The sequence below is a fragment of the Pezoporus occidentalis genome, unplaced genomic scaffold, assembly GCF_034315485.1.
Source record: "Pezoporus occidentalis ecotype Australia unplaced genomic scaffold, CSIRO_AGI_Poc_V1 ctg10, whole genome shotgun sequence".
Lineage (NCBI taxonomy): Eukaryota > Metazoa > Chordata > Aves > Psittaciformes > Psittacidae > Pezoporus > Pezoporus occidentalis.
Window position 1 is genome coordinate 9,150,976 of NW_026912779.1, and position 27,763 is coordinate 9,178,738.

Consider the following 27,763-nt stretch of genomic DNA (forward strand, 5'->3'; position numbering starts at 1 on the left):
TGGTGTTTAACATTTGTAGCAAGGTGAACTCAAAGACAGAAGCAGTATTACTGCACTGAAGAATGATCTGCAATACTACAAGAACAAATACAAATGAAAACTTCATCTAAAAGGGAGACTTGACAGTACACACTCGGTCATACCTCAGAGGCCTTGACAGTTTTTCTTCTCTTTCTGAAGACACTTTGATTAAAGATTCCTCAATAAACTGCTCTATTACGAAAACCACATTTTCAGTAGATCTTCAGCACTGTTAACTACTCCCAAATAAAAAGCAAAACCAGTACATTACAAAGAACAGCACCAAGATAATTACATTTAGCAACAAAATAATACTAACATTACCATTCAGAAGAAAGCTACAGAGTAGAGAAAGCAAGCAGCTCCTGGAAACCACTGCTAAAGATGCATTAAGACAGAGCTACATCCATATGCAGTGCTTGTTTAATTGTAAGAAGTAACACCTGTGGCTGAAAGCTTGTTGGGTGGTTGCAGTCCTCATGGATGTTATTTTTTCAGTGTATGGAGTTGGCTTTTTCCTTGGTTTTGTCCATGTTTTCTTTTAAACCATGGAAGAAGGAGCTATGTGTCTGCATGAGTGTTTTTGCGGGTGCAATGGTTAATATACATTCCTAAAAACCTGACTGTAGTAAGTACACAGTCAGAGTTCCAGTAGAGGGAAAACTGCTCAGTGTGAGATGTGGCAAGTCAAACACAAGCCCAAGAGGACCTTTACAGAAGATTATATCATACAGGTCTTCCAGTAATTGAAGATTATAAATACAGCCCTTATCCACAATGGTTTATTTTCTTGCCCTTTAGTCTACAAAAAAGAACTAATCCCTGTTATGAGTAAAAAAGGACCTGATGTTGATATATCAATTGCCGAGCGCACAGAAGTGTGATTTAAATAGTTAGAGGGTGAAAACAGATGGAGGAAGCATGAAGGTCTGCTCTTCTGTTTTTTCTCTTTCAATTAGTAATGCCTTGTGGTAGGCCTGCTCCCTCTTCTCTTGTGCTAGTACTCAGGATAGATGTCTCTTCACTTCTATGCCTTCTGAGTAAGTAGGTTGGCCTCATGATCTATGCTAGACTTGTAGCTGCTTTTAAATACTGAACTGGACAGCATCTATTTAGTATCTCTAGAAATTGTAGTGATGTACCTTTTTTCTTTTCATATACAGACATCTATTACAATAGTCAGTCATCACCTTAGCTCCAGTAGCTCTCTCCTTAGCAACTTTCTTGACTCAGTTCAAGGGTTGTGACAACTGTCATCATCTCACTTAGAACTCCTAAGGTCAGACTGCTGGTGGTATTCAGGTACCTACTTTGCTTTTTAAAAGCACTGCCATGAGTTAGGAAACCAAATCTCTTTGAAAAGTAGCCCCATAATAACTCTGTCCCATGATTCATCCCTTGTGCAGAGCTTATCAGAGAGAAAAGATCTGTGAAATGTATTGATTTTCTTGTCAGGCCCTGTCTGAAAATGGACTAGGGCACATTCTCCCTAGAATATAAAGCTAATTCTTGATGTCAAGAAATGCATAAGAACCTGGCTAAAAGGAAGAACAGATTGGAGCCACTCCCAGTATGAGTCTTGGGCAAATGAAAGCATTTATAGCAGGAAATGTAGGTAGAGTGGCATCAGACATACACTTCCAATTCTTCTGTTTCCACCAAGAAGCAGGGACTCCCACAAACCCTTGTGTGTGATCTATCTTCAAAAGAACTACCTATCAGGTTGGAGACCCTATTGCTATAGTCTGGTACACACATCAGAGCTCTTCCACAAAGACACTGACTAGCATCATCTACCAGAGAAAATACAGTTCATATGTGGGCAGACGGACCCTTGACTGGGCACAGGGAAAAATGACAAGGTCAGAGACTGGTAAAACGTTTTAGTTTTATTAAAAATTAGGAGTTGCAGCCCTTCTTTGCTAACCTGGGCAAGTTGTCATTGTTTGGTTGTGTGACGTTTTATCTGTTTTCCTGTGCCATACAGTATTTTGGGGTTAGTGAGCTCAGAAAGCAAAAATAAGCAGCAACCACAAAGCAATTATCAAGAAAGCAGGCTGAGCTAACAGTGTAGTTGTTTTCCTTCCTCAGAATGACAGACCAGGCTTCAGTAGCCCTGTCAGCTTGTGTGAGATATAGAAAGTGCCTGCCAGAAGCTGATTTCCCCTGGATGTCTTAAATAGACATGACGATGTGGTGGCCTTGTCAGCCTGCTGCCCCTCAAAGGCTGTGTGTCCTTTGTGACAAGCACTACTAAGGCAGAAGACCTTCATGCTCATTAGCTCAGATACAAGTATAATTAAGCAGACTTGAAGAGAAGCTTTAGATCCAGATTTATTTTTAAGACTAAAGAGATCTGAATAAGAATTCTTAAGGACAAGGTACCTGATTAGATCAAGGAGCAGAGTTTTAAAACTTTTGAAGTTTACTTGCACTCAGAAGCATCAGGCTGCATCAGGAACAGCCTACGTGCAGAATATGACATTAACTTTAATTTCAACTCCTGCATAAAATTAGACTTAGAAGCTTCATACAGCCAGAAAACAATATAAGGATTGATCAGGTAAACTGATCTTGTCAAATAACATTTATTTTAGTTACAGCAAGCATAAGGTTTCTCTTATACTACTAAGGCACAGAAACAAGGACTGAGTATGTTGCTGGAGGTTAAAAAAGAAAAACCTGAATAAACCCACTTCAATCAGTAGTTCGAGTAGGTAACTCATGGATCCTTTCTTTTCTCCTTTCTATTTAATTCAAATACAGGTCAAATCAGCAGTACCTGACATCCTACTAAATGCTTTGGGGATCTAAATGAAGGGAAACAATGGTCCTAGAGCAGATTCTTGTGGAGAAATTTAGCAAAGGTCAAAATCAGGTGAGATAAAGAACTCGAACTGAGATTGCTTCATATTTGAAATACTGTGGAAAGAAACCTTTCCTCATGCAGCCATCATCATATCAAGTTGTACTTGCTTTCTACAAGGTGTTTCTATAATTGTCTTCATTCTTCCTTTCCTTAATACTGATGGATTATAAAGGAGTGGAGCAGGTTTCCAAGTGAGTTGATTTCCTTCTCTAAATCTATGGCATTATTTGCGTAGGTGAACAAGCAGTAAAAAGATCTAGCAAAGAAGGAAGTGTAAAGTTTGTCTTGGGAAGACTTTGAAATATCTCAAGATACTGAAATGCAGCAAAGGCTGGGTGGTGACAAGTTCAGCTTCTCACAGTGACGTGAGTGAAATCCTCACTACCAGCTGTGGCAGCACAAAAAGGTGTAAGGTACCACCTTCCCAAGGAGGACTGATTAAGCAGCACACACTACTATGGCATGTTCTATGCTACAATTCAGTAAAATATTACCTTAACACAAGTGGAAAAATGACACTTTGTTAGTGCCCACTATAGCATTGTAGTATCTTATCCTACTGCCCACCCTCACCCCAGCCCACAAGCCGTAGGATGCCTTTTGGGATGATATTGCTTTCTTTCAGTGAAATTTCTGTTTTAAGTTATTAATTTCAGTTGTCTGTCTTCTTGGCAGCTCATCTTCATTTTCCAGTCCTAGAAACTGCCTGAATTGCTTTGATCCACTCTGTACGCTCTGTGGATGAGGCTGCTTGCAAGTAATAGTGGATATCATTTGCTGTGATAATTTCAAAGAGGATATTGTCAACATCATGCTTCTTGGCTACGGGAAAGAGAAATAGGGAAGTCAGAAGATACGAAAGAGTACCTTGTGTTTACAAAGTTTCCTCCTTTACACACCGTAAGGGGATTTCCTTTCTTTCTAAGCTGAGCCTGATCAGGCCTTCACAAACCGATTGCAAGATTGCGTCCATGAGATAGGTCTCTCTTGGAAAATAACCCATGAATTCTGCATATTTCACCTTCAAGAGTCTCTGGTTAATTGCTCTCCAACCATGGAAAGGTCTGCAATCCTGCAGGCAGGTCATATTCCCCATTTTCTCCATATTCCCCCTGTTCTTTAAGGTCCCTTCCAACTCTAACGAGTCTATGATTTATGAAACCCTTCCATGCCTTGCCAGCTACAAATCAAGACATTCAAGTTCACATCACATCCAGAATCTCTGGTTCTTTTCATGTCTGCTACCACAGGCCACATGGGTGCTGAGATGCCAACGAACTTCCTTGCTGGGTATGAGTTTGCCACTCCTGTGGGGAGCAGAATGCATGGAAGGAATGTTTCTTGTTCCTTGCAGCGATGCTTAGCCATTGCTGTTCCCACAGCTTCGTTTTGGGAGGGAACAGAATGCAAACAATAACAATTTGTGGCATAACCATTTCTAACTTAAATGTTCCATCCCAAACTCATCAGCTAAAAAAAGCAAACTCAGCTTACTCTGTCTAAGGCCAGTTATCCCAGTGTAGGGATGGTGTCATCCTTTTGACAGGTCTTCTCTGAACAACTTACAAAACACAAGATTGCCTCTTGCTACCTTTACCATAATATCATTCTCCAGTAATTAAGACAGCAATAGAGAGACTAGTTACTGGAAGAATTACTGGACCATGGCACACAGATTGGTTTTGAGTAAAAACCACTTGTGATTTCAGGCAGACTGAAAGAATGTGCCAAAAATGTATTATACTGCTAATTCAATATGGTTCCTTACAGTCAGGCATATCTTCCACTGCTGTCACCACACAGCCTCTCAAGTGAATGGCTCCCAGTGGTTCTTCTCCCTGGTGAGGACATGAAAGCAGAATGAAATTCAACACTTCTGAGACTGTTCATATGTTAATATGTGGCTACAACACCAGAATGGAAACAAAAATATTTGGTGACATGGTATGTCATGTGGGAAACCAGGGGATCTTCAGTCTATGCATGACATGGAGCATGGGGGGGTGTTGTAGAGGGAAATAGGAAATCTCTTCAGGGATTTGGAATTCAGGATCTGCAGAGTATTTAGCATGTCCTGAACAAACGTATGAGAAGAATATGAGCCTTGTGCCAACTGCATTTCTTTTTTTTTTCAATGTCACAGTACATAGAAAAAGACCTAGTTCATTTTAATCAAATGAGAGCACACATTAATTCTAATTAATCACAGAGAAGAGCTGAGAGCACAGTTCAGTGTTACCTGTTTCCAGATCTGGGTGGCACTTGCCTCCCTGACGTGGCAGCCCCAGAAACCATCCTCCACCCTGCTTTTCCAGAGGATGGTTAGGCCATGTGAGCACAAACAGCTCCACAGTACTTGGTCTTTCCTATCACACATTCCCATGCAAATACTCCATTCAGATATTTCTATCAGATATTGGCTTTAAAACAAACAAGGAAATAAACCAAATGTCTCTTACTCCAGCTGGGTCATAGTAGTGAAGATATGCAGGGTCCTCTCTTAAAACAAACTTTCTCACTTTCCAGTTCTTCCTCCGATGTCCCTAGGAAAGTTCAAAACCAGAAATATTGTGAACTACTTTATCTGCAAGGACTTACAGTCAGCTTACCCATCCAAGAGAGAACAGGCAAATACAAAAGGAAAAAAGCTGAATATTTTGGACAGGAAGTATTCACTGCATCCCACTTTTTTGCACGACTGGCCTTTCACACCAGTTTCACTTTTTATGTGTCATATGAAGCAGAACAGCTTCAACATAGGAGATGCCCCTAAACACATTTCATAGCCTGGTAGTCATGCCATTCACATGAGGTGTCTGAAAACTGGGTCTGAATGCTTGCCAGAAAGCATGGCTGCAAAATGTCTTGCAGGAAGGTACTGTGAACTATTGGCAAGGATGAGCTGAAGGTCCTTCTTTCCCTGCAAGACAAAACCAACCAACAGCAAAAAAGGCTTATCTGGCTTAAGAACCCTGGGGAGGTTTCCTGGCTGAGAAGCTCAAGCAGAAATAACTCCACCTTCCAACATGGGTGCAGATGCCTCACTGCTGTTTCCAGGATTGAAATGATGGGTGGGGCAAATCTAGATCTGTTGAAAGCATTCTCTCTCAGCAGAAGTGTTAACGCTTCTGAGCAATGACCCACGGGTCACTGAGGGTGACCAATTCCAGACCAACACTAGTGGAAGACTGTCGTGAATCACTTCCTCTGAGCATTTCAAAACAAGTTTCTCAACTAGCTACACTGCAGGGAAGTTCTTACTAACTAGGCAGTTGTGAATGTGACAGGGTAAAAGCAGAAAGATGTGTATCTAATTGCTTCTGTTTCTTTCGAGTAATCTGATTGAGCAATAGGAATACAAATGAGGACCACCAAAAACTTCTTAGGCTTCCAATGAATGTTTGAACAGTGAAGGTTCAGACTTGATACTAGGAAACATTTCTTTACAGAGAACATGGTCAAACACTGGAACAGATTTCCTAAAGAGGTTGTCAATGCCCCGAGCCTGTCAGTGTTTAAGAGACACTTGGGCAATGCCCTTAATAACATGCTTTAACCTTCAGTTCATTAGGGACTGTAGTGACGGGACAAGGGGTAACAGGTTAAAACTTAAACAGGGGAAGTTTAGATTGGATATAAGGAGGAAGTTCTTTACTGTGAGGGTGGTGAGGCACTGGAATAGGTTGCCCAGGGAGGTTGTGAATGCCCCATCCCTGATGGTGTTCAAGGCCAGGTTGGACAGAGCCTTGGGTGAGATGGTTTAGTGTGAGGTGTCCCTGCCCATGGCAGGGGGGTTGGAACTGGATGATCTTAAGGTCCTTTCCAACTATTCTATGATTCTATGGTCAATCCTGAGGTGGTCAGCCAGTTGGGCTAGATGATCATTGTAGGTCCTTTTCAACTGAACTACTCTCTTCGTTTAAGAATCCTGGTCTCGCCTTCTATTCACCAATATCTGCTTGCAATGGCCCTGGAAAGTACACGTCTTATCATCACAGTCACCATATTGCTTAAAGTTTTGCTGGAAAGGAAAGGTATAGAGTTACCTGTCACCTTACAGACGGGACAGAATTAAACACTAGTAACGGAAAGGACTCTTTTGCTCAGGTACACTAAAAAAGCCTGTGAAAACGGGCAACTGAATCCAGTTGTGTATCCAGAGGGACACTGGATTGGCAGCCTTTCTACCCAAGCTCCCCAGTGACTTGTCACATCTGCTTTAGCACCCTTTCCTAATTAAAGCTATAACCTGCCTTATTTTGTAGTAAGAGCAATAAACCTTGCAAAGTTGGGCAGAAGCCCTGCTGCCATGCTACAGCAAGCATTCTTTGTGCTAAGGCAAGAGGGACAGAGATGAAACCTTACCTATCAAATATGGAGATGGCATAGGCTAGTTTCTCCCTTCTCTAAAGCTTTTCGTTGTAAAAGTGTAATCCTGTATCCAATGACCATCATCCCAGTGACAAAATGGAACACATTCAATACTGACCTGTTTCAGCAAACATCCTTGTTTGACTACTATGCCTCTGAATTCTTCTTTCAGGACCACATCATCATCACTAGAATTTCCATCACAGAAAAACCCGCTGTCTGGCTGCACGACCACAAGAGAAAATTCAGAAGTTACACAGCTGCCACATGTCTATGTACATGTACAAAGATGGCTTCTCTTTGGCTTCCCTCCTCCTTAATGTAGGATGGTAATGATGTAAATGTAGGTAATCATTCATATGGCTTAGAGTAAACATCTCTGCTGCCAACTTGTATGATAACAAGTCAGACATTGACCTGCTGTGGTCTCCTCACACCATATTGGGAGCACACATGGGCTGCTAAAAGTGTCCCAGGTAGCCAGGAACTGTGATGGCCACAAGGCTGCTTTCATCAACTGTGTCTCTGCTTCCATTGCTGCCCAGGTAAAGTGTCCCTGCCACAGACACATTCTAGGAAGACAAATTAAGTAATGGAAGAGTCATTTTACTGAAGTCAAGTGATTCTATGTGGTGAATATAAAGAAAATTGTCATATTCAAGCATTTTCATGTGACAGAAGGCATACTTTTTGTTAGTGCAAGTTCATAAGCCAAACATCTTTAAAACAGTATTTGACTGCGATATTGTGGGTTCTTCAAATCAATCCACAGAACTCGAAGCAATAAATCAAAAAGGTTGGGTAAACTACCCAGGACAGGTGTTATTGGGGGATATTAAAATCTTCTTTGCTCACAGGCAAGCTGTGTATGTGTGTGTGACATGCACTGAGTCAGATTTGATGGCTCTGAACAAAAGAAAGAAAAGGATTTGTAGCTTGTGTCATTCCAAGAAGCCCCATGATAATGAATTACTTGCTTGCCTCCCGCTGAATCATCAGAGGAACTGATGGTTAAATCCTGGTCACTGGTGAAATTACCAGGAACAAAGCCTAAGTTATAAAGAACCCAGCTTAAACTCAGCACTCAGTTCACACTTAGAAGGGTATGAGAAAAAAAATGTCCTGCTTACAAATATTAAAGTGAGCCAGCTCATTCTGAATCACACAGTATCACAGTATCACAGTATGCTAGAGATTGGAAGGGACCTCGAAAGATCATCTAGTCCAATCCCCCTGCCGGAGCAGGAACACCTAGATAATGTTACACAGGAATGTGTCCAGGCGGGCTTTGAATGTCTCCAGGGAAGGAGACTCCACAACCTCCCTGGGCAGCCTGTTCCAGTGTTCCGTCACCCTCACTGAGAAGAAGTTTCTTCTCAAGTTTAAGTGGAACCTCTTGTGTTCCAGTTTGTGCCCATTACCCCTTGTCCTATCATTGTTTGCCACTGAGTAGAGCCTGGCTCCATCCTCGTGACATTCCCCCTTTATATATTTATAGACACTAATAAGGTCACCCCTCAGTCTCCTCTTCTCCAAACTATAGAGACCCAGCTCCCTCAGTCTTTCCTCATAAGGGAGATGCTCCACTCCCTTAATCATCTTGGTTGCCCTGCGCTGGACTCTCTCCAGCAGCTCCCTGTCCTTCTTGAACTGAGGGGCCCAGAACTGGACACAATATTCCAGATGGGGTCTCACCAGGGCAGAGTAGAGGGGAAGGAGGACCCCTCTCGACCTACTAACCACCGCCCTTCTAATACACCCCAGGATGCCATTGGCCTTCTTAGCCACAAGGGCACAGTGTTGGCTCATGGTCATCCTGTCGTCCACTAGGACCCCCAGGTCCCTCTCCCCTACACTGCTCTCTAGCAGGTCGTTCCCCAACCTATACTGGAACCTGGGGTTGTTCCTGCCCAGATGCAGGACTCTACACTTCCCCTTGTTATATTTCATCCAGTTATTCCCTGCCCAACTCTCCAGCCTGTCCAGGTCTCGCTGGATGGCAGCACAGCCTTCTGGCGTGTCAGCCACTCCTCCCAGCTTAGCGTCATCAGCAAACTTGTTGATAGTACACTCAATTCCCTCATCTAAATCATTGATGAATATATTAAATAATACCAGTCCCAGTACTGACCCTTGAGGCACTCCACTAGTTACAGGCCTCCAACTAGACTCCGCCCCATAGACTACAACTCTCTGGCTTCTCTCCTTCAGCCAGTTCGCAGTCCACCTCACTACCTGGTCATCCAGTCCACACTTCCTCAATTTAGCTGTGAGGATGCTGTGGGAGACTGTGTCAAATGCTTTGCTGAAGTCAAGGTAGACCACATCCACCGCTCTGCCATCATCCATCCACCGTGTTATTTCCTCATAAAAGGCTAAGAGATTGGTCAAACATGATTTCCCCCTGGTGAAGCCATGTTGACTGCCCCTCATAACCCTCTTATCCTTGATATGCCTTAAGATGGCACCAAGGACAAGGTGTATCATGTAGAGAAAGGCAATTAATGTAGATCTCTCTGTTTCTGTCCAATCTTTCCTCTAGGACTTAAGAAACCCAACAAGAGGCCTGAGAAAAGCAGAGCATTAGTAATTCTGAGACAATTAAAAAACAGAATGCATCACTCACAAAGTAATAGTAGGCATCGCTGAGATCTAAGAAAGGGGTGTCTGACAGTCCCTCAGCAGCAGCCTTGGATGTATCCTCTGCAGGCTGTAGGTAGCCTTCACTCAAGAGGGAAGAGGCAAGCATGAGACCTTCTTTGCGATTTCGGATGGAGTTACTAGACACCAGCCAGTCAATCACAGTAGTGCCTGGTTACAAAGGAGCAAACGCCATCAGCCACAAACCATTTGATGGAAAGCAAGACAGAAATGACAATATGGCACTGCTTGTTGATGAATATTTCAGAAAGGAATAATTCTTCTGGAGTTAAGCGTTTCATGCAACTTTCTGCAAAGAGCTATATCAATCTTTCTGGCACTGGTTAAATTTCTTTCTCTTCTCTTGCTTACCATGGCCACAACTGAACACTTTTTCAAGCTTCATCCTTAGAACACCTCCAGTGTTGGTCAGAAAAACATCTGCCAGGCTTTCTTCTTAAACTTCTCTGTGCTCTACAGAGCTTAGAGCTGTTTCATCTATCTATAGCCTCTCAACCTGTGCTCCCTTTGTTGTATGAAAAAGCAGGACAAGAGTTCCTTACCGGTAAAGCAGTGATTGTACACTTTTTTGTCTTTTTCCAGCTTCAACTCTTTTATTCCCTTTTCAGGATCTTTCATTGAGAGGTACAAAGCACTGTGCATAAAAAGAACCACAGAAACTTAGCAAATAAAAAGCTTTAGCCAGTTTGTGCAAGAATATCATTGTCATTCACAGGATCTTCATGTTTTGCTGGCATATTACTCTCCGCAGGGTTACAGCACAGCTTAGTTTAATCTCCTGAAAAATTCATGTTGCAAAGCCTGGAGGCTTCTGTCACAGCTAGAGGAGCAGAGGGGCAAGTGCTCAAGTGGTTCTCCACACCCCCTTGATTCCAGAATGGAACAAATTATGTAGCGTGAACAGCAGTGAATACCCACTCCTGAGGCATCTTCACAGGGCCCCACAGCCTTGGTGCCAATAAGGAGCTCACTGCTCTGCACTATGTTCCCCCAAAGGTCCTTGGCTAAGCAGAAAACCTGACACTGTGACATCTCCAAAGACTGCATGCTCTCAGAGGCACCAAGTAACCTCAGTGAGCCCTGGCATGACTTCCTTCCTCACATCCGCTTTTCACTTGCTCAGAACTCTTGGAGCTCTGGAATGACAAGAAAGATGACTATTAAATGTCACATGCTAAGTCCTTTAGCCTGTGAGTCAGGGTGATCCCCTGCTGAAGCAGAGAAGTGAAATTTAGCTGGATGTTGGCCCTGTGCAGTTTTACTGTCTTATAATGAGCACTGCAGGTTCATCCGTACCTTGATATTTACTGCTTAGAGGCAAGCTGTCCTTAACATTTTAAAGTACTGACAACCAAATGGCTTCCTGTGTGTGACCTTTATCTCCTCTCCATTTGCCAGTTCCAAGTTCTCCGGCAAGCGCCACTCTACCCTCAGCATCCAAAACCTAGGCTAACATCAGCGTTCCTCTGGAAAGCAAACAAAAGCTCTAAAATATTTTTACAATAGATTATATATTGTATAAAAATGCCTCTCCTGGCAGAATCACACTTTGGCTGGGGTCTCCTCTTCCACTGCAGTGTGCTCAGAAATCTCCTTATCAGCAAAATCCCTTGATAAATAAGCATGTTTTGGTAAGTGATGATGCACTGAAAATTATTTTCCCAGTTCTGATCACTAGCTCATTTCTGCCACATTCTGAGTCATGCAGAAAGGACTGAGTGAAGCCAGAGAGGTAGCAGGGACAGACATGCTCATAGCTTGTCCAGACAGAGGTTACGGTACCTGGCACACTGCCTGCAGATGTAAGTAAGTAAAAGGGGGAGCAGAGCTATGAGAACAAACCTCAAATTGATTGTCTCAGGCAGTCTGATAGATTTTCTTGTGGATTTTCTGGCAAACCGCTGGCCTCCATCTATGCAATGAATTGCTCTCTTGATATCTCGTACCCAGGCATCTCTCTCCTCCAGGTAGGCAGCTTGAAAAAAGTGGTCCTGCTGCTTGGCTGCGGTGAGCTTGAAGACAAACTGGAATGATAAATGATGTTTCTTTTAGGAGTCACTTTGGTGTAGCCAGTTGGGCACAGTTACCCCAGTACGACCACAACACACAGCCTACCTGTGCCTGAGGGACTACTGAAAGTGCCTTACAGCCACAGTTACATTTAAAAACCTCTGAAGAAAAGCATGAACAGGCAGTGCAGGAAACTGACTCTTGTTATTTCCTGCTGGGCGACCCTGACATTGTCATTATAGCCAAGGAGAGTGGCACCAGTGTAGTGGCCTATTTTAACTTTTGCTGGGAAGTTCAACCAAGAGGCTCAAGTGCCCAGCCCTGCGGGCTTACAGTGGGTGTGCATTTCTGTTACTGTTTATAAAGATGTGGTCAGTCTGAGGGAGGGAAAAATACCCACTTCATGTAGCTCAGCTACTGATTCACAAGGAGAGAAAAGGTCACAGTCACACTGGAGAGCAGCTGAACACATCAGCTTAGCAAACCTTTAAGGGCTTGGTATATCCCACCCATGGCTACATCTTATGATCGCTACCTATCTAAGCACACTAGCAACAATGGAAAAACTATTTCCCAAAATGAGAAAAGATCTTTTAAAGGTAATTCTGATCAGAAAAAAATAAACACCAACCTGGGGGAGGAGGGGGAAGTGGGGGAAAGAAATAAGGAAAAATAAAATCCAACACAACAACCAAGAAAACCCAAGCCCAAAGTTCACACTGTTTGATCTCATATTCATCCAGTGATCTTTTCAATGGAAAATCAGAATCTAATTACTCAGGCAAGAGGTTTCCACTTCCTCTAAAATACAGTTCTCCATAAGCAGAATTGTAATTGGTTCCATAGCTGTATTACAGTAAGTACAAGAAGTTCTGTCTCAGCAGGCATCTAAAAGTGACAGGCTAATCAGCAAGCCAACAGCATGGCTTTATGAGGGCAGGTAATGAAGAGGCTATCATCATCATCGAGCAGAGCGTGGTGAGTCTACAGCAGTGAACTGAAAGCACTGAGTCTGCTGAAGCCTGCATTCGTAAATGGCACATTTCTGAACATCCCCAGTGTGCATCTTCCAGATTGTTGTCAATGTGAAAAATTCTGACACCCTGACACGGTGTGGAAGTCCCACTGACTTTCATGGAAGACAGATATCAAAGTTACAAACAGTGGGTCCTGAAAAATCCATTTCAGAAAGAAAAGCAATCATTTCTTATGAGACACCAATCATCTTTCCAGCAACACCTGCCTTTTCTATTATGCAGTAAAGAGCTATATCCTGAAAAGCAATGTATGGTACATTTGTGAAAAGCAAACAGATTAGTGCGAGGTGTCCCTGCCCATGGCAGGGGGTTGGCACTAGATGATCTTAAGGTCCCTTCCAACCCTAACTATTCTATGATTCTACGAAATCCCAATATCCAAGAATCATGCTTACACACCAGGTTAACAGAATGAAACACCAAATCATTAATACAAGCTTTTACCAAAGGGAAAATCAACCATCTCAAAATCAAAGAGCTCAGAAGCAATGTACAGTGAAATGCTAAAGAAGAGTTTATTCCCGGTACACAGAGGAGGTTGGGAAAGCTCTTTCTCTTAACTTCAGCTCTTGGAAAGCTAGGCCACTGAGCTAGACATCCAGGCTCCCTTTGAAATCAGCAAAAAGGTCAAGCCTCCAATCTTAGAAGTGACTGAGTCTCCCTCTGATGATGCGCTTCTGTTTGTGCTTTAGTGAAAATTAGACAATTAGACTGCACTAAATACTAACATTTCGGTTTAAATTAGGACAAATGTATCTGACTCTAAGCAACTATACATGATTATGTTATCCACGTGAAAGCCATGGAGAAAACAGAGAAAGCTCAAGCATAGCAGAATTAATATCACATTAAGCAGTGATCAAACTTCAGATCAAGAATGGTGGTGAATGCACTTTGAAACAAAATCTCAATGCAGTCTCTTCTGAACCGGTTATATTTATTTCTGTTTAACAAATCCAAGATTGCTTCCTTTCCCCACAGCACCTGCTTTTGGCAACTGATTCAGTAAAAGTGTGTTGGTGATATCTCCTGAGTTTTCAAGCTAGGCCCTGATACAGCTACACAAGCTGATTCAAAAAGCTTAAGTCTAACCAAATGAATATAAAAGTTTGCTCATGGCTCAACAGTCCCTGTCCCAAACTGGGTCCAAGTGAGTGAGACAGGCTAAGAATTATCCCACTTTTCACCTTCAGAACTCCTGTCCTAAAAATATACATTAATTTCTAGCTACGTGAAGCAAATGTATGCAAACCACTAAGAATCAGAATAATTCCCATAAGAGGAAGAACTATATGTTTTGGCATGCAAGCAGTGAGAAAGCAGGATGGAATGCAGAGGCATTGCTTGTATACAATCCCAGTGACAGTGTCATTCATATGAATGAGCATGTTGAAGTTTCGACTGTTTGAACAGTGCAAATTGTAATTCAATATGTTTCCAAGGCTATTAGTCTATGTAATTGCAGAATTGTCTCACCAACTCAGTAAGGAGGATCTGATCCAGCACCCGCTGAAGTTGTTTGGATTGCTTCCACTGACTCTGGATCTGGATCAGATCTCACTTACGAGAAGGTGGTTTAGGTGCCTCAACCCCCAGGTCTGAGATCCTTTTTTCAATATTCTCCCTCAGAAATAGCCCCAGCAACTAAAGTGAAGCCTAAAGTAAATCTCAATATTTAAACTCATAATGTAAAATGAAGCATAATGTCCACTGCAGTCAAAGGAAGGCTCCTCAAAGACTTCATCACCCTTTGATGCAGATGCAATGCATCTTCTGCTAACTGCTACATCTTCAAGCAACCCTTTGGGCAGGTGAGGCTGTCTCTCACTTTGCCTTCAGCAGACAACAGACACTTCAGACCTCTCTGCCTAACTTGTAGAATGTACCTATGCTGGTCAATTATCTTTTCACTATTGTTAAATGTGTTACTGTTGATAACGTTTCCAAGCAACTATTATAGACCAATAGTGATGTCAGGGCCTCAGTAAGAGTAAAAAAAAACCCAAACCAAACCAAACCAAATAATCTGGAAAAAAAAAAAACAACAAAACCCACCCAAAAAACACAAACAACAAAAACACCCCCACAAAACTGTTTGGAAAAGAATGCTTCATGAGAAAAACTTAACTTCCACCATTATAATGTAGGATGCGTGATACTCTTGGATACAGTACCCTTCTCCTCATGCATTATACCTCATAAGTAGAGTGCTGTGTTGAGGCTTGTTAATTAGATAATGTAGGAACATGGTTTCAAAACAGCAGAATTAGAACCAAGTGTGTGCAGATATAGTTAGTTTCTGTTCCTTTATTTGGTAATTTCATGTTCCTGTCCTGCGCTCTAGTCCCTAGATGTAATTCTGCTTCGCCTTTATTATCCATGGTTTACAAAAGATGTAAAGCCAAGTGCTGTAACTGAGGGCTCTCAGCAGTGCCCAGGCAATGCACTGACACACAGCCACACTGGCTGAAGCAGAAGGTTAGGTCTGAAGCTACAGGGGTCAACCAGTAAGGTTTGCCCAGCCATGCCAAGGGTGGCTCAGACAGGAGCTGTTAGCAATAAGGAAGAGTAAATGGCCTTGACTAGCAGTCAGTCTCAAACCCTTCTGAATCAGTTGGACAATCTCCCTTGCCAGCTCAGGGATCAAAAAGCCTATGATGAGCATGGGGTGGGAATACATGATTGCACAATTCTTTTCCAGGCATATCAATACAGTCTCCTTCTGTGGACAACTCTCAGCACCTACGGACAGCTAGGAAAAGCAGGCGGCTCTTGATGATCCTGCTTTGGATGGGATTACCAAGGTAACAGCTCTCTAAAACCTTTGGTTCCCAGGGGAAGCAGCCTTCTACAACTGCTTTGACTCAGCACAGAATTAACAGCAAACTTTATTTGTACTGCCTCAAAAAAGTAGAAGACCCTTTTTCTTAAAGCATATAAGTCAAAAAGACTTCATAAGAATCAGCTTTTTTAATATATAAATATGGGGGCTGCACAAAGAAGAAAAAAATGAAAGAAAGAAGAAAACAGAAGGAAGGAAAGAAAAAGGAAACCCAGCAGGTCCAAACCTGACACCAGGGACGCTGACTCCACTTACCACAAAACCTAAGGACAGGTATAATTCTCTCCACTCATAGGAGAAAATGCAGCTTTCTCTCTCATGCACTCTCACACTTTCTTTCTATTTTTCTAATGCTCTCAGACTTCTATCTTCAGTCAGGTATCCTTGTGGTAAACTTCTTTAAGCTGCAATTGTACAATCTTCCAGACTCTGGGGAACCCCTTTGTCAAAGGAATTCTTGAGGGTAGGATGCCTATTTGATGAAATCGAGCTGCTGAAATAACGAATGCCTGACTGTAGATAGGATTCTTTGCTCATACTGGAAATCCTGTTTTACCAACAACTGTTTTGCATGAACCCTGTAACAAAATATGTATGTTTGTACATTTATCTTCATCTATCTTTTTTCTGTCACATAAGACTCTGAATTTGTGAATACAGTCATCTGTGTGTTTTACTGGGAAGCGGGACCCGTGTGTGCACTTGCCACCTTCGACTTTAAGAGGTCCCAGATATGTAGGCAGCATTTGGACTACTTTCTCTAGGTCAGTTTTGGGGTTTACTCTCTGAGTGTAGATGTGACTCTTAGTCACTTGCAAAAGCCCTACCAGTAACAATGCAGTGGTGATTACTACAGATTTCATTAATGTGAAATGTGTGGGGTCACCAAATGGTAATAAAACGGCTTGGAATTAAAGCTTTGCTTAGGCATTTGGGTCACAGCATTTATCTCTTTTCTGTATCACAATTTTTTCATTGTTATTGAAAAAGTACTTACCATTCTTTTGCCAAAATCTTGGCATGGGCTGTTAATAGAGCTTCCCTTTAGTGGGACCATCCCTTTGGGGCTATTGTCAGCCTTCCGCTTGTAGAATTCAATTCCATCTTCTAACAGCACGACCCACATCGGCTTCCAGGTGTTAAACATGCTGCCCTGCTGCAATAAATCACTGTGTATATTATGTTCAATAAATCACTCTCTTCGCATGATACCCACTGAAGATATGACCTTCCAGGGAGTGTCTGACATGCTAAAATAACTATAGCTAGTGTCTCAAGGAGAACACAGCACAACCGCACCCATCTTACTACACAGTTACGGAGCACTGTTGTTATTCTTCTGATCACCATTTTTGGACCCTTGTAGTCACCTCAGCCATGAGTGTGTCCAAAAATCACACTGCCTGCCCCAGGAGGTGTTTCTTTTCAGTATCAGTCCCAGCTACTGTCTTCAAGATGACATAGTGGCAGTATTATGAAGAATCCTCAAAATTTCTGGATGTGAACTGGCACATTAGAACTGCCTCATTAACTTGGGCATCCTTTGCAATACTTAGGACTTGGTTCTACAATACAGTTAGCTGCTGAGGCCTGGCTGTCTAGTAAGAAAGCACACATCTCAGAGGATTTCTAGACATACAGATACAAACTGTAAGAGTAATGAACAGTATAAGGGCCTGCAGCTGCAGATCTCCAATGATGAGGAACTGAAGTGCTCCGTTTCATCTTTTAAAGTTTTTACTTCCCATTCCTGAAACAAAGCTGTCAGATGCAAGAAATACAGAGATAAAGATAGGGCCAGATCCTGCATATAGTGAAACACAGCAAAATTCTAAGGGTCTCAGAGAGGAACAACCCATTTCTCTGTGTTGAGCATGATTAACTGCTAAAATTACTAAGACTGGTGCATTCTAGCTAGGTGTCCTCTATGGTCCCACCACTTTTGAAGCTGGTTGGGGTCACAATCCCAAGATACCCAAGTGACTTACTCCTCAGCCAAATGAACATTTACATCTGCTGAATACCAACAGTTCCTCTGAAGAGTTACCAAGGCACAACCAACATTTTTAGGCCCCAAATCAGAGGCCATCCTTCAAAAACATTAGCTTCCCTTGCTCTTTCTGTTACAAAGAGACACCTAAATTTATCCCCCCCCCCGCCACAACTCCATCCACTGCATCCCTGTCCACCTCAGATGCTGGTGGCTGAGCCATGCTAAAGCTGCAGATAGAAGCAAGGCAGCCACAGTTACGCTGTGAAAATAGCCAGGTTTGATTTGGTAAACCTGAAAGCTGGGCAGATACGGTTACATTTGCACTTTGTATTTCTGCAGAAGTGAATGGGACAGAAACACACCGAGCCTTTATTTTATTTTTATTTTAATTATTCTCCAGATGAACCGTTTGTCACATCTTTTTTGCTTCCCTACCTTCCAAGAACGGCCTTTGAGTAAGACCTTATGTTCAGTTACAGAGTGAGGAGGGAAAACCTTCAGCTGAGATCTTACTAAGAGCAAGACTTGCTTCTAGCCTCTGCAGCCCACACTAGGGGCAGAAGGTGCTTAACAAATGCTAATTATGTACTTTCCTCCTCTTCATTATGCCCACAAAGTGAAAACAAGGATTTGACCTCCTAAAGGAGTCATCATGCAGCCACAGGGCCCTTTGCAGAGGGTGAAGACCATTTGTCACTGACTTTCTCCTCTTGATATTTACTTTAGGGTGGGGAACAGTGCTGTGCTTAGGAGTCAGTGCTTTAGCGTGGACTATGTGACCTCCAAAAAGGGAACTGCAAGAGCCTCATCTGCATACGGGTTGACTGCCGTTTGCTTTTGATTCTGTATATTTAATAAGCAATAAGAATTTACCATTATTTGAGAGTCTAAATTAACCCACTGGTCAATTTTCTGCTCAGAAATAAATTAAGACAATGGGCCAGGGCAAGAACTGTTGCAATCTCCTTTTGTTTGTGGGTTTACCATAAGCAGTATTTCTGCTCATAAACAGACAAGTCCAGCACTTCCTAAAGCCCAGACTCTGACATGCTCTACCAATGGAAGCCGCTGCAGAGCAGTGTGAAGACTGGCAGTCTCAGACGCACATCATCAGCAAACCCAAACATGGTCACAGTGTTCTCATCTAGAAAGATAAGCAAGCTTTTCCTGGACTAAAAATCAAGCTGTCACACCTACTCCAAAGACTGCAGACACAGACAGGTTTTCCTTGAATTGCTCTATGAAATCATTAGCTACTTTAAGAACACACAAAACTTCCCCTTGGTAGAACAATTTTTTATAACATCTGCTGCACTACAATAGCAGAAAATTAGCTGTTTCTTAGGCTCAGATGACACAAAGTCCCCAGAAATATAGAAGTTTAAGCTGACCTAAAACCCCTTCAGTGGTGAACTCGTACTTCTTGGAGGTCACATAGTCCAAACTAAACCACTGACCCTCAAGCACAGCACTGTTCCCCACCCTAATGTAAATATCAAGAGGAGAAAGTCAGTGACAAATGGCCTTCCCCCTCTGCAAAGGAACCTGTGGCCCCACAGAGTGCCTCGAGGCCAAGGTGATACGACCTCTGTGATCTCATTCTGCTTCCTTGCTATTTAACTCAGCAATTAAGTGCAGTTGAGTAGCCTATGTCCATTTCAAGCTGCTACCTGTCTTGCCAGGCTTCCACTCTGGGCATTAGATTACTTAATAAAAATACCAATGTCCAAAGGTACATCCAAGATATGTACAAAATGCCTTATGTAGTATTCTGACAAGATAAAACTGCTAGCAAGTATCTGTATGATCACTAACACCACACTGGGTTACTGCTCAGGGAATTCTGTTCATTTGCCTTTTCTTTTTGGTAAAAAAAATATCCTTTTTTTAATAACTGAAACCAAAGTATGTTTTCCTACACCTCCCCAACCTGTTCAGAGTTAGCTTCCTCCTCCACTCAGTCCAAAGCTCCCCCCCTTACCTTCTTAACCAAGTACCCCTCCCTTATACGCATCGGTTCTCGCTCCATGTCTCAGGCAATCCCGTTCTCTGGTCTATCAGCGCTGGCAGTCAAGTTCTTCTGGCAGCAAAGTCTGTGGGCTGGCATTTTTACAGTACAGCTGTGTCACTTTCACAAGTTCCTCTGCCTGCTAATCACATGAAAACAAGCCCATTTCCTCTTACAGAGTGAGAGATAGGGAAACGCAGAAGCACGCGTGTATTTATAGTTCACCTCTGACAGAACAAGCAACAGCCTGACAAAACGCTCAACTCTATCAAATACAGCCAGCCTTGATGACAGAGTCCTGGGTAATAAAGTAAGCATCTTAGTGCCCAATCCCAAGAAATCAGGCCCACTCTGCAAATACGTGAACTCTAGCAAACAAACGGCTTGGTGTACTGAGCTGCTGCTTGGTGCAAGCCAAAAGGGTCTCAGAGACAGGCTTCCAACTCACCAGTTCTGTTATTTCATCCTGCCTTGGAAGCCTGACTCACAGCGGGTGAGCACGTGGTCTGGCAGCAAGCTGGAGGGCCCTCGCTTGGGTTAATGACTATGCCCCCTCTGCTGATAAAGAGGGTTTATCAGACTTGATCAGGTTTTGGAGTTTGATGCTGAGGCTTCCCAAAGAGGTTAGCTGTCAAGTAGGCTAAATGAATTAGACCAGCACACCACAAAGCACCACAGAATGTCACTTTCTACGAGCATCTTTTACTTGCTGCAGAGCTCATATGGCTATATTTGGTAGAAGATAAGGCAAAACCATAATTTTCTAAAAGCTGATATACACCAGACTCACAATCCCTCTTCCGCATACAGAAAGAAGGATGGTGGCCTAGGGGAGGCAATAAGGAGGCTGCTGCATTGACAAGAGCCAAATATTCTCCCATGCACAAGACTCCAAATCGCTTTTATAGCTAAGACCATTCAGATAAGGGTTGGGCCCAGGGTTATGCCATCTGTCACCTCTACCACCTGCAAAGATTCCTCAAACAGGGAGGACTTTTTCCACAGTCAGAAATTCCTGCTCTGCATTTGACTCTGCCTCAGCTTTTACTCAGGAAGTCCAACAAGGTCTGCGATAGAAGATCAGAGGGTTTGAAGAGCTTTTTCTCTAGCTATTCCTCACTGATACCTATTTAGCAGTGCTCCCACACATGAGACTCGACTCCTTCCTTGGTTATATGTATTAGTGCTTCACCATCCCAACTGCTGAATGTTTCTCCTCACTGTCTGAATTGAGATTTTCCTTTCCAGACCTTTCTCAACTAGCTGCTGCTCCAGTCTCATCATCAGGCAGAGCACCTGTCTGTACCAGGCTATGCACTTTGCAGCGCATTCTGCCCTAAGCATGCCTTTTTTGTGATGATTTTCTGTATTATCAGCTTGCTCAGGTTTTGTTTCTAGAACCTGCAGGGTCTCAGTACATTGTTCCTTTGTTCATGCAAATCATGGTGTCTTGAGGATCTGATTGCTATTAAATACCATAGTTGCTGACCAAGCAAATCATCCATTAGGCAGTTTGCAAATCAAAGGTTCAATATATGCTTTCTAATTCTCTGTCTGTCAAGTATACATGACATCAGCCAACAGATTCTAAAATTATTAGAGACAGAAACTCATGCATTAGCTAATAAAACCTTCAGGCTTTTTGGAAACAGCTAAAAGTAAAAAATTATCACTAAAATGTGATCACAGAGCTTTGTCAAATTTACAGTAAAGAATCTGCCTACCATTCCCAGGACCTGAAATGAATTGAAGATGCATTCCAGAGTTGAGATGATCTAACTGAATTTCCCAAGCTAAATTTCTGTGAAGGCTTTCTTCATTTCCCATGAGGCATAAAATGCTTGGTGGACTCAGGAGCTTGTAGGCTCCTATAAAATGTCTTTTTTGTCATTAATTCCTTTTGCTTTAAGAAGGTCAGCTATCTCCTTCTCTTCCCTTTCATTCCAGTGGTTCCATCTTTGGGAAAAGTCACCCCCTTCCCCTCTCAGTGGATAAGCCAAAACTACAGGTCATAGACAATGACAACTCATATTAAATAACTTTCACTGTACAGCTGCAAGCCAAACTATCCCCTTATTAGCTGCCTTGAGGCCATAATACTACAAAGCCTGGGGTGAGTATTAGGGACCAAAAACTGGCTCACAGTTAGCTCTTATGTCTCTACCTTGCTTACCATCAGACCTGAGGAAAGGAAACCCTTTCCCAAGTGGAACAGCTTGAGTGGAGCAAAAACAAAAGAATCTGCCAGCATTTCCCTCCCTGCAGGCAGCTTTTCCATAGGTTTTCCTGCTCCTGCTGGTTCAGTGTTTGTGCTGAGTCAGGATGACAGGGCCCTGCACAATAAATTGGTGATATGAAACGTTCAGAGACAGATCCTCTTCAACAGGATATCTAAATGACCTTATACTAAAAAGTGGTTTAATGTAAACAGAAAAGGATGCTGACTCCACAATTCTCCAAAAGCTCAGTTTCTCATTTACCTGCATAAAAAGCCCTTGAAGGTGTGGAATGCAATTCTAGATGCAGTGGCACAAAGCCAATGACTCCAGGATTTACCATTAGATACTTAAGCAACTCAGTGTCAAAGAATAAAATTACCTCCATCCAGCATTAGCTGGAAGCAACCAGGTCATTATATATAGTTTATATATATATGTGTGTGTGTAATATATATAGTTTATAACTCTCCTTTTCTCTATATTGTTGCTATTTCATCTTCAAAGCTCAGGTATTCCTTTTCCCCTTCTACCTTATATGTGTCTGGAACAATCCTTTTAACACTGAGGCTTGGTTTAATTTATCACACATCACCACAGGGGAATCAACATTTCATCCTTCCCCAGGCAGAAATGTGCTGATCAGATAAATCATTAATGTGAAGCAAAACGGTCCTTAACCATACGTACAGTGGCCATGGGAGGTGTGAGAAACAGCCTGGACTGCGGATGCATGTTGTCTTTGTGATGCCATTCCTAAACAGCACTGTGCTGAGAGAGAGAGGAAGAGCTGTATTTCTTCTAGCTCTCCATAGAGGGACGGATAGAGCTCTGGGTGGCAGAAAGTGACCTGTGCTGTGGAAAACTGTTATAACTTACCCTGTTCTCTCCATTTCTGTCCAGAATAGGTAAATGATAATGGATTAGCAACATTTGTCACAATAGCACAATCTGCAAGAGCTACAGATCTTATCTCAACTTACTGGTAAGTGACCTGGTCTTGTCCAGCAGATCTTGCTGCTGTAATTCCTCAGAAAATTCAGCTTGTTTTTTTTAAAACATTTTAAAATTAAAAATAATAATTAAAAAAAATTGCATTTTTAAAATTGCATTTAAAAAAAAAAGTGATCAACCACATTTATCTGAGCAAGGGATCTGCTTGAGCTGAGAGACTGATGGGCGTTCATAATGAAAACTGGAACCCCATCTGTGCAAATAAAGGTGTTGGCTGCAAGGAAGGCAAGCGGTTTCTCAGCTTGTTGCATCAGCTTCACTGCTCTACTAGCCCTTGCATAGCTGCTCTTCAAACATGGTTGCTGCACTGTAAAAGCCATAAGCCCACTCCGTGTCTAACTGAGCACATGAGTTCTCCACAAATATGCATCAAATTTCCAGGTGAAAGTAAACCAAATGCTGTATGCTCAAAATGACTGATGGGAAAAATAATAGACAAGTGGTTTGCAAAGGTGATAAATACTCAGTCTGGCTTACAGTCCATTAAACCCCTTTCCCACTTCTGTGCAGAGGCAGAGGTGTCAAAAGAATTACAGCATTAAATTTAGAGCTGACAGGTGCAAGTCTCAGCACAATTCACTCCATATGGAATCATACATATGTGGCTATTTTTAGCAAAAGAGAGATTGTGGCTTTGCATCCATGTCTTGAAAAGAAACGCAAATCCAGAACATTTCCAAATTTAGCCCTGTGGTAAGAAAGGAATCAAATAGGGGCAAACATGAAAAGACTATACAGGTATTGTCTGTATCACCTTGGAATCTAAATCCTGTGGGTTGGCGGTCATAAATGAACCATCTTGTTCTGACCTCAATGCACATTTTATACATTTACTTATTGTGGAGCTATGCAGCAGGATTAGTGCCCTAACTCCAAGTAGGGAGGCCTGCATAAATAGTATTACTGAAAGTCTTATGCAGTTGACATAGCACCATGCCTAGAGAGATCATATTGAGTGGATGCAGTCAAGATATCAAATAGATTTTTCCACAATGTTTTCTAGACAAATTAGACTTGCACAAAGCATAAGCCACGGCTTATCTGCATATTGGCTCTGGCTTTTCTTTGGATGCATACAACCTCACCTCTCCCCTACAGCAGTTCCTGTGTGATACATGCAGGTAATGCGGCTGCAGCAGGGAAGCCTTAGGTACAAGAGAGAGGTCTTGGAGGATGAAGCTGTACTGTGAAAAGAATGCCCTAGTTCTGGGAAGAAAAAGAGATGAGAACAGCCCAGCACACTGGATGCAGCTCACCTGAAGGAGCCCACCACTCCCTTCAAAAGCACTAAGGGGTTTGCCAGTGCTGCAACATTCCTGCCCAAGGGAAGGAAATTAGCTTAACATACCTTGCTGACTCCAGACAACAGGCTGGGAAGCCTCAGATGACAGGAGAACAAAAGATAGGTCGGGGGGGGGGGGGGGGGGGGGGAGAGGGAAGCAAAACCAAACCCAAACAAACATTAAAAAAAAAAAAAAGCAGTTTTTCACTTTACAAGGACATTAAAGATTCCAACCTCCACCCCTTAAATGTAGGCGTAGGGAATGGAGGAATGGACACAAATTTATCTTTGTTCCTGGAAATAAATTACTGCTGTGCCTTAGAAGAAATACAACCTTGTCCTAAGATTGTGAGGATCTATTTAACTTTGAACCTGGTAAACATGAGCACATTTCCTCTGTGCTCCTGGCAAAACCACACTGCCTCCATCTTCTTGCAGGTACCTTGCTCCCTACAGAACATCAAACAATTAATATCAGGTAACCATGCTGCAGCCTGGGGGCTGGAACCCACAGAAAATCCCCATAGGGCTTGGACAGGTATGAATTTCTCCAACCAAGGCCCATCCCACCACCCTCAGTGAGGGGACAGACCACAGGCACCTCCATGGTAGCCAAGTAGTCAGTCTGCAGATCAAAATCAACAGCATCCATGGCTAGATATATCTGTGGCAGAGCTGGAGACCGACACCCCTAAACATAACTCAAGAAAGGATTGATGGCCCATGGGCAGAGGGGTGGGTAGAGGCCCCAGGTGAGGCTGGTCATGGCCATTAAGGTGGGAGCAACAAAAGCAACCTCCCAGGAAGACTTAGCAAAGCCACCCTGCCCCCTTGATCTGCACTGATAAAGAGTCTCTGGTAGGATCGGGTAAGTAAATGTGTTGACATATGCAAAGATATCAGATTGATAAAAAGAAAGGTAATTTTATGTTTAAAAATCCTTCTTTGTAAATGTTCTACTCTCACCAGATTTCACTTTCACATGGTAAACCAGTTACTCACACATATGCTTTTTTAGTTCTCCCTTATGTTTGCTACTTTTTGCCACAGTGGTCTGGAATAAAGTCACAGCCTGAGCTGCATCCAAAGGTGACCATTCAGGCAGAAATAATAAGGGAAAAAATACTCGTTATAGATCTGACCTCTCATGTACTTGGGAAACTAATAGCAATCAATGTCTTCAGCTACACACGATTTACTACAACATGATATGTCTGGCCCAAGAGGTGAGTAAAACTGATCCCTGGCAATGGCCATTATTCTTCACATTCCACTTTAAGTGATACTATCAGATTCCCCATGTGTAAGGCCTCTGTGATTTCATACTGAATTACATTTAAACTTGCAGAACTGGGAATTGCTGCAAGCCTAACTTTAAACAGCCACAAAGTACAGCACTTTCAGCAGAATGCAAAGAAAAATGAGAATTCTCAAAAGAAGATGGGGAAGAGATGCACATGTGGTCTTCTTTGTGGAGCCATAGTGTTATGAGATGTGTGTGTGTATATAGCAGCTGCTTTCTCATCTGAAAACATCTGTTAACTTCCAAGATACTTTCAAAACCATTCATTGTTGACCTTGACAGCGGTTGGAGGGATTCATCTTACCTGATTTTGGTGGACCTCTGAAGTCAGAAAAGATCTTTGCAACAAATTGATGGAGGTCAGTGTATGATTGTGATCAAATGCTGGCCCCCACTGTGGGATGAGTTGTTGCTGCAACTTACTATTTGATTAGATGCAACCATTCTTTGATTAGGTGCCCTTTGACATTACACCAGACCCAAAAGATTCTTCTCATACATTAATGTTGATAACGCTGCTACCTCATTATACAAAGGAATATGCTGGGGGGGGTTAATAGCTTTTGTTTCACTCTTGACTGTTCAGTGGGAGAAGCAGTGGCTGCATTAGTGTAACATCTCCCAAACCAACTCCCTCTGGCAGTGACTGCTATCAAATGGTAGAATGTTACACACAAAACTCATCACACACAGTTCTGAGAGGAAGGGATCTTGCCCAGCCCTCATCTTTGTGGAAACAAGGCTGGCTGGACACATTATGAAACCTATGCTTGGCTTTACACTATTTATACATTTTTTCCAATCAAAGACATCAGCTTTCACTGATAAGTTAAATAACTCTTTCATTACTTTTTACTCAATCTCCTATGTGTTAAGCAACTCTTGCTTCCTATGTTAGTTAGTCCACATGGTCAATCTCTACTTTTCTTTAATTGGGGTGTGGGGTTGGTTCCTGAGTCAGTGGTCAATGAATCGCTGCTTGTGATCTCCCCCTGACAGAATAACCTTTTCCCCAGTTAGTACTTCATCATAGAATCACAGAATAGTTTGGGTTGAAAAGGACCTTAAGGTCATCTAGCTCTAAACCGCTTGCCATAGGCAAGGACACCTTCCACTAGACCAGGTTGCCCCAAGCCCTGTCCAACGTGGCCTTGAACACTTCCAGGGATGGGGCAGCCACAGCTTCTCTGGGCAACCTGTGCCAGTGTCTCACCACCCTCACAGGAAAGAATGTCTTCCTTACATCTGATCTAAATCTCCCTTCTTTGATCTTAAAGCCATTCCCCCTTGTCCTGTCACAATGCCCTTACAAAAAGCCTCTCTCCAGATTTCTTCTCGGCAGCTTTAGGCACTGGAAGCTGCCCTAAGGTCTTCCGGAGCCTTCTCTTCTCCAGGCTGAACAACCCCAACTCTCTCAACCTGTCTTAACAGGAGAGGTGCTTCAGCCCTCTGATCTACCTTTGTGACCCTTCTCTGGACTTGCTCTAACAACTCTACATCCTTCTTATGCTAGAGGCCCCCAGAGCTGAATGCAGGATTCCAGGTGGGGTCTCAGAAGACTTAATTTGGCACATCTCATTTCTTATCATATACATCTGATTAGCTACCCAAATTATCTTTAAGAATAATGATTTGTTAATAGTTAAGCTACTAGCAATGCTTTTGTTAAGTGTTTGAGATCAAAGTGATTCTAAAAACCACCCCAATAGAAACACTAGATATTAACTGTTAACTTTAGGGAGCAAGAAACCCCCAGTCTAGGCACGGTGGCTCACAAAAACCTTTTGCCACACAGGGAGAGAAGCGCCACAGACCCACGTCTTTGCTCTGCTCCGGCCGGTGGGGGAGCCCCACGGGGCGCTCCCGGCCCGCGCCGCTGTCCGCGCCCGTGGTGCTGAACGGCGCTGCGCGGTCTTGTCCGAGTCCCTCGTGCTCCCTCCGGGAAGAACGGCGGGATTACGGCTGCAGTAATTGGGGCCGGATTAACTCCCTGGAAACCGGCTGCAATCGCAGCAGCTGCAAATATCCCCACAATGTGGGATATGGAGCGGGGGGGGCGCATCCACCGCCCAGATGCTGCGTCGCTATTGGGGGAGGGAAAAAACAAATATGTATCATCCGCTGCTTTTGGGAAGG

The 27,763-nt window shown here is 42.9% G+C and overlaps 2 protein-coding genes across 7 annotated transcripts in view; both read right to left on the reverse strand.

The window, feature by feature from the left end:
• Positions 1 to 3,272, reverse strand: part of APLF (aprataxin and PNKP like factor) — a 41,764-nt gene extending 38,492 nt beyond the window's left edge. For both annotated transcript variants that reach the window (XM_062611084.1, XM_062611065.1), the window contains exon 1: positions 346 to 3,272. In XM_062611084.1, coding sequence (XP_062467068.1) covers positions 346 to 348 — 3 coding nt within the window. In that variant the 5' untranslated portion in view covers positions 349 to 3,272. The remainder of the gene's footprint in view (positions 1 to 345) is intronic.
• PLEK (pleckstrin) lies at positions 3,265 to 19,998 on the reverse strand. Of its 5 annotated transcripts, XM_062611162.1 has the most exons (10): positions 19,786 to 19,998; positions 16,809 to 16,967; positions 11,765 to 11,946; positions 10,465 to 10,556; positions 9,888 to 10,072; positions 7,380 to 7,484; positions 5,350 to 5,433; positions 4,659 to 4,728; positions 4,385 to 4,451; positions 3,629 to 3,712 (listed from the first exon to the last, which is right to left on the reverse strand). In XM_062611162.1, exons 1-9 carry the CDS (start codon positions 19,831 to 19,833, stop codon positions 4,390 to 4,392), a joined length of 987 nt encoding a protein of 328 aa, XP_062467146.1. In that variant the 5' UTR covers positions 19,834 to 19,998; the 3' UTR covers positions 3,629 to 3,712; positions 4,385 to 4,389. The 5 variants fall into 5 exon arrangements, with proteins under 5 accessions (XP_062467129.1, XP_062467137.1, XP_062467119.1 ...); XM_062611145.1 differs by lacking the exon at positions 4,385 to 4,451 and having other exon boundaries at positions 3,265 to 3,712; positions 16,809 to 16,964; positions 19,786 to 19,988; XM_062611153.1 differs by lacking the exon at positions 4,385 to 4,451 and having other exon boundaries at positions 3,265 to 3,712; positions 16,809 to 16,980; positions 19,786 to 19,988.
• Positions 19,999 to 27,763: the final 7,765 nt, after the last annotated feature.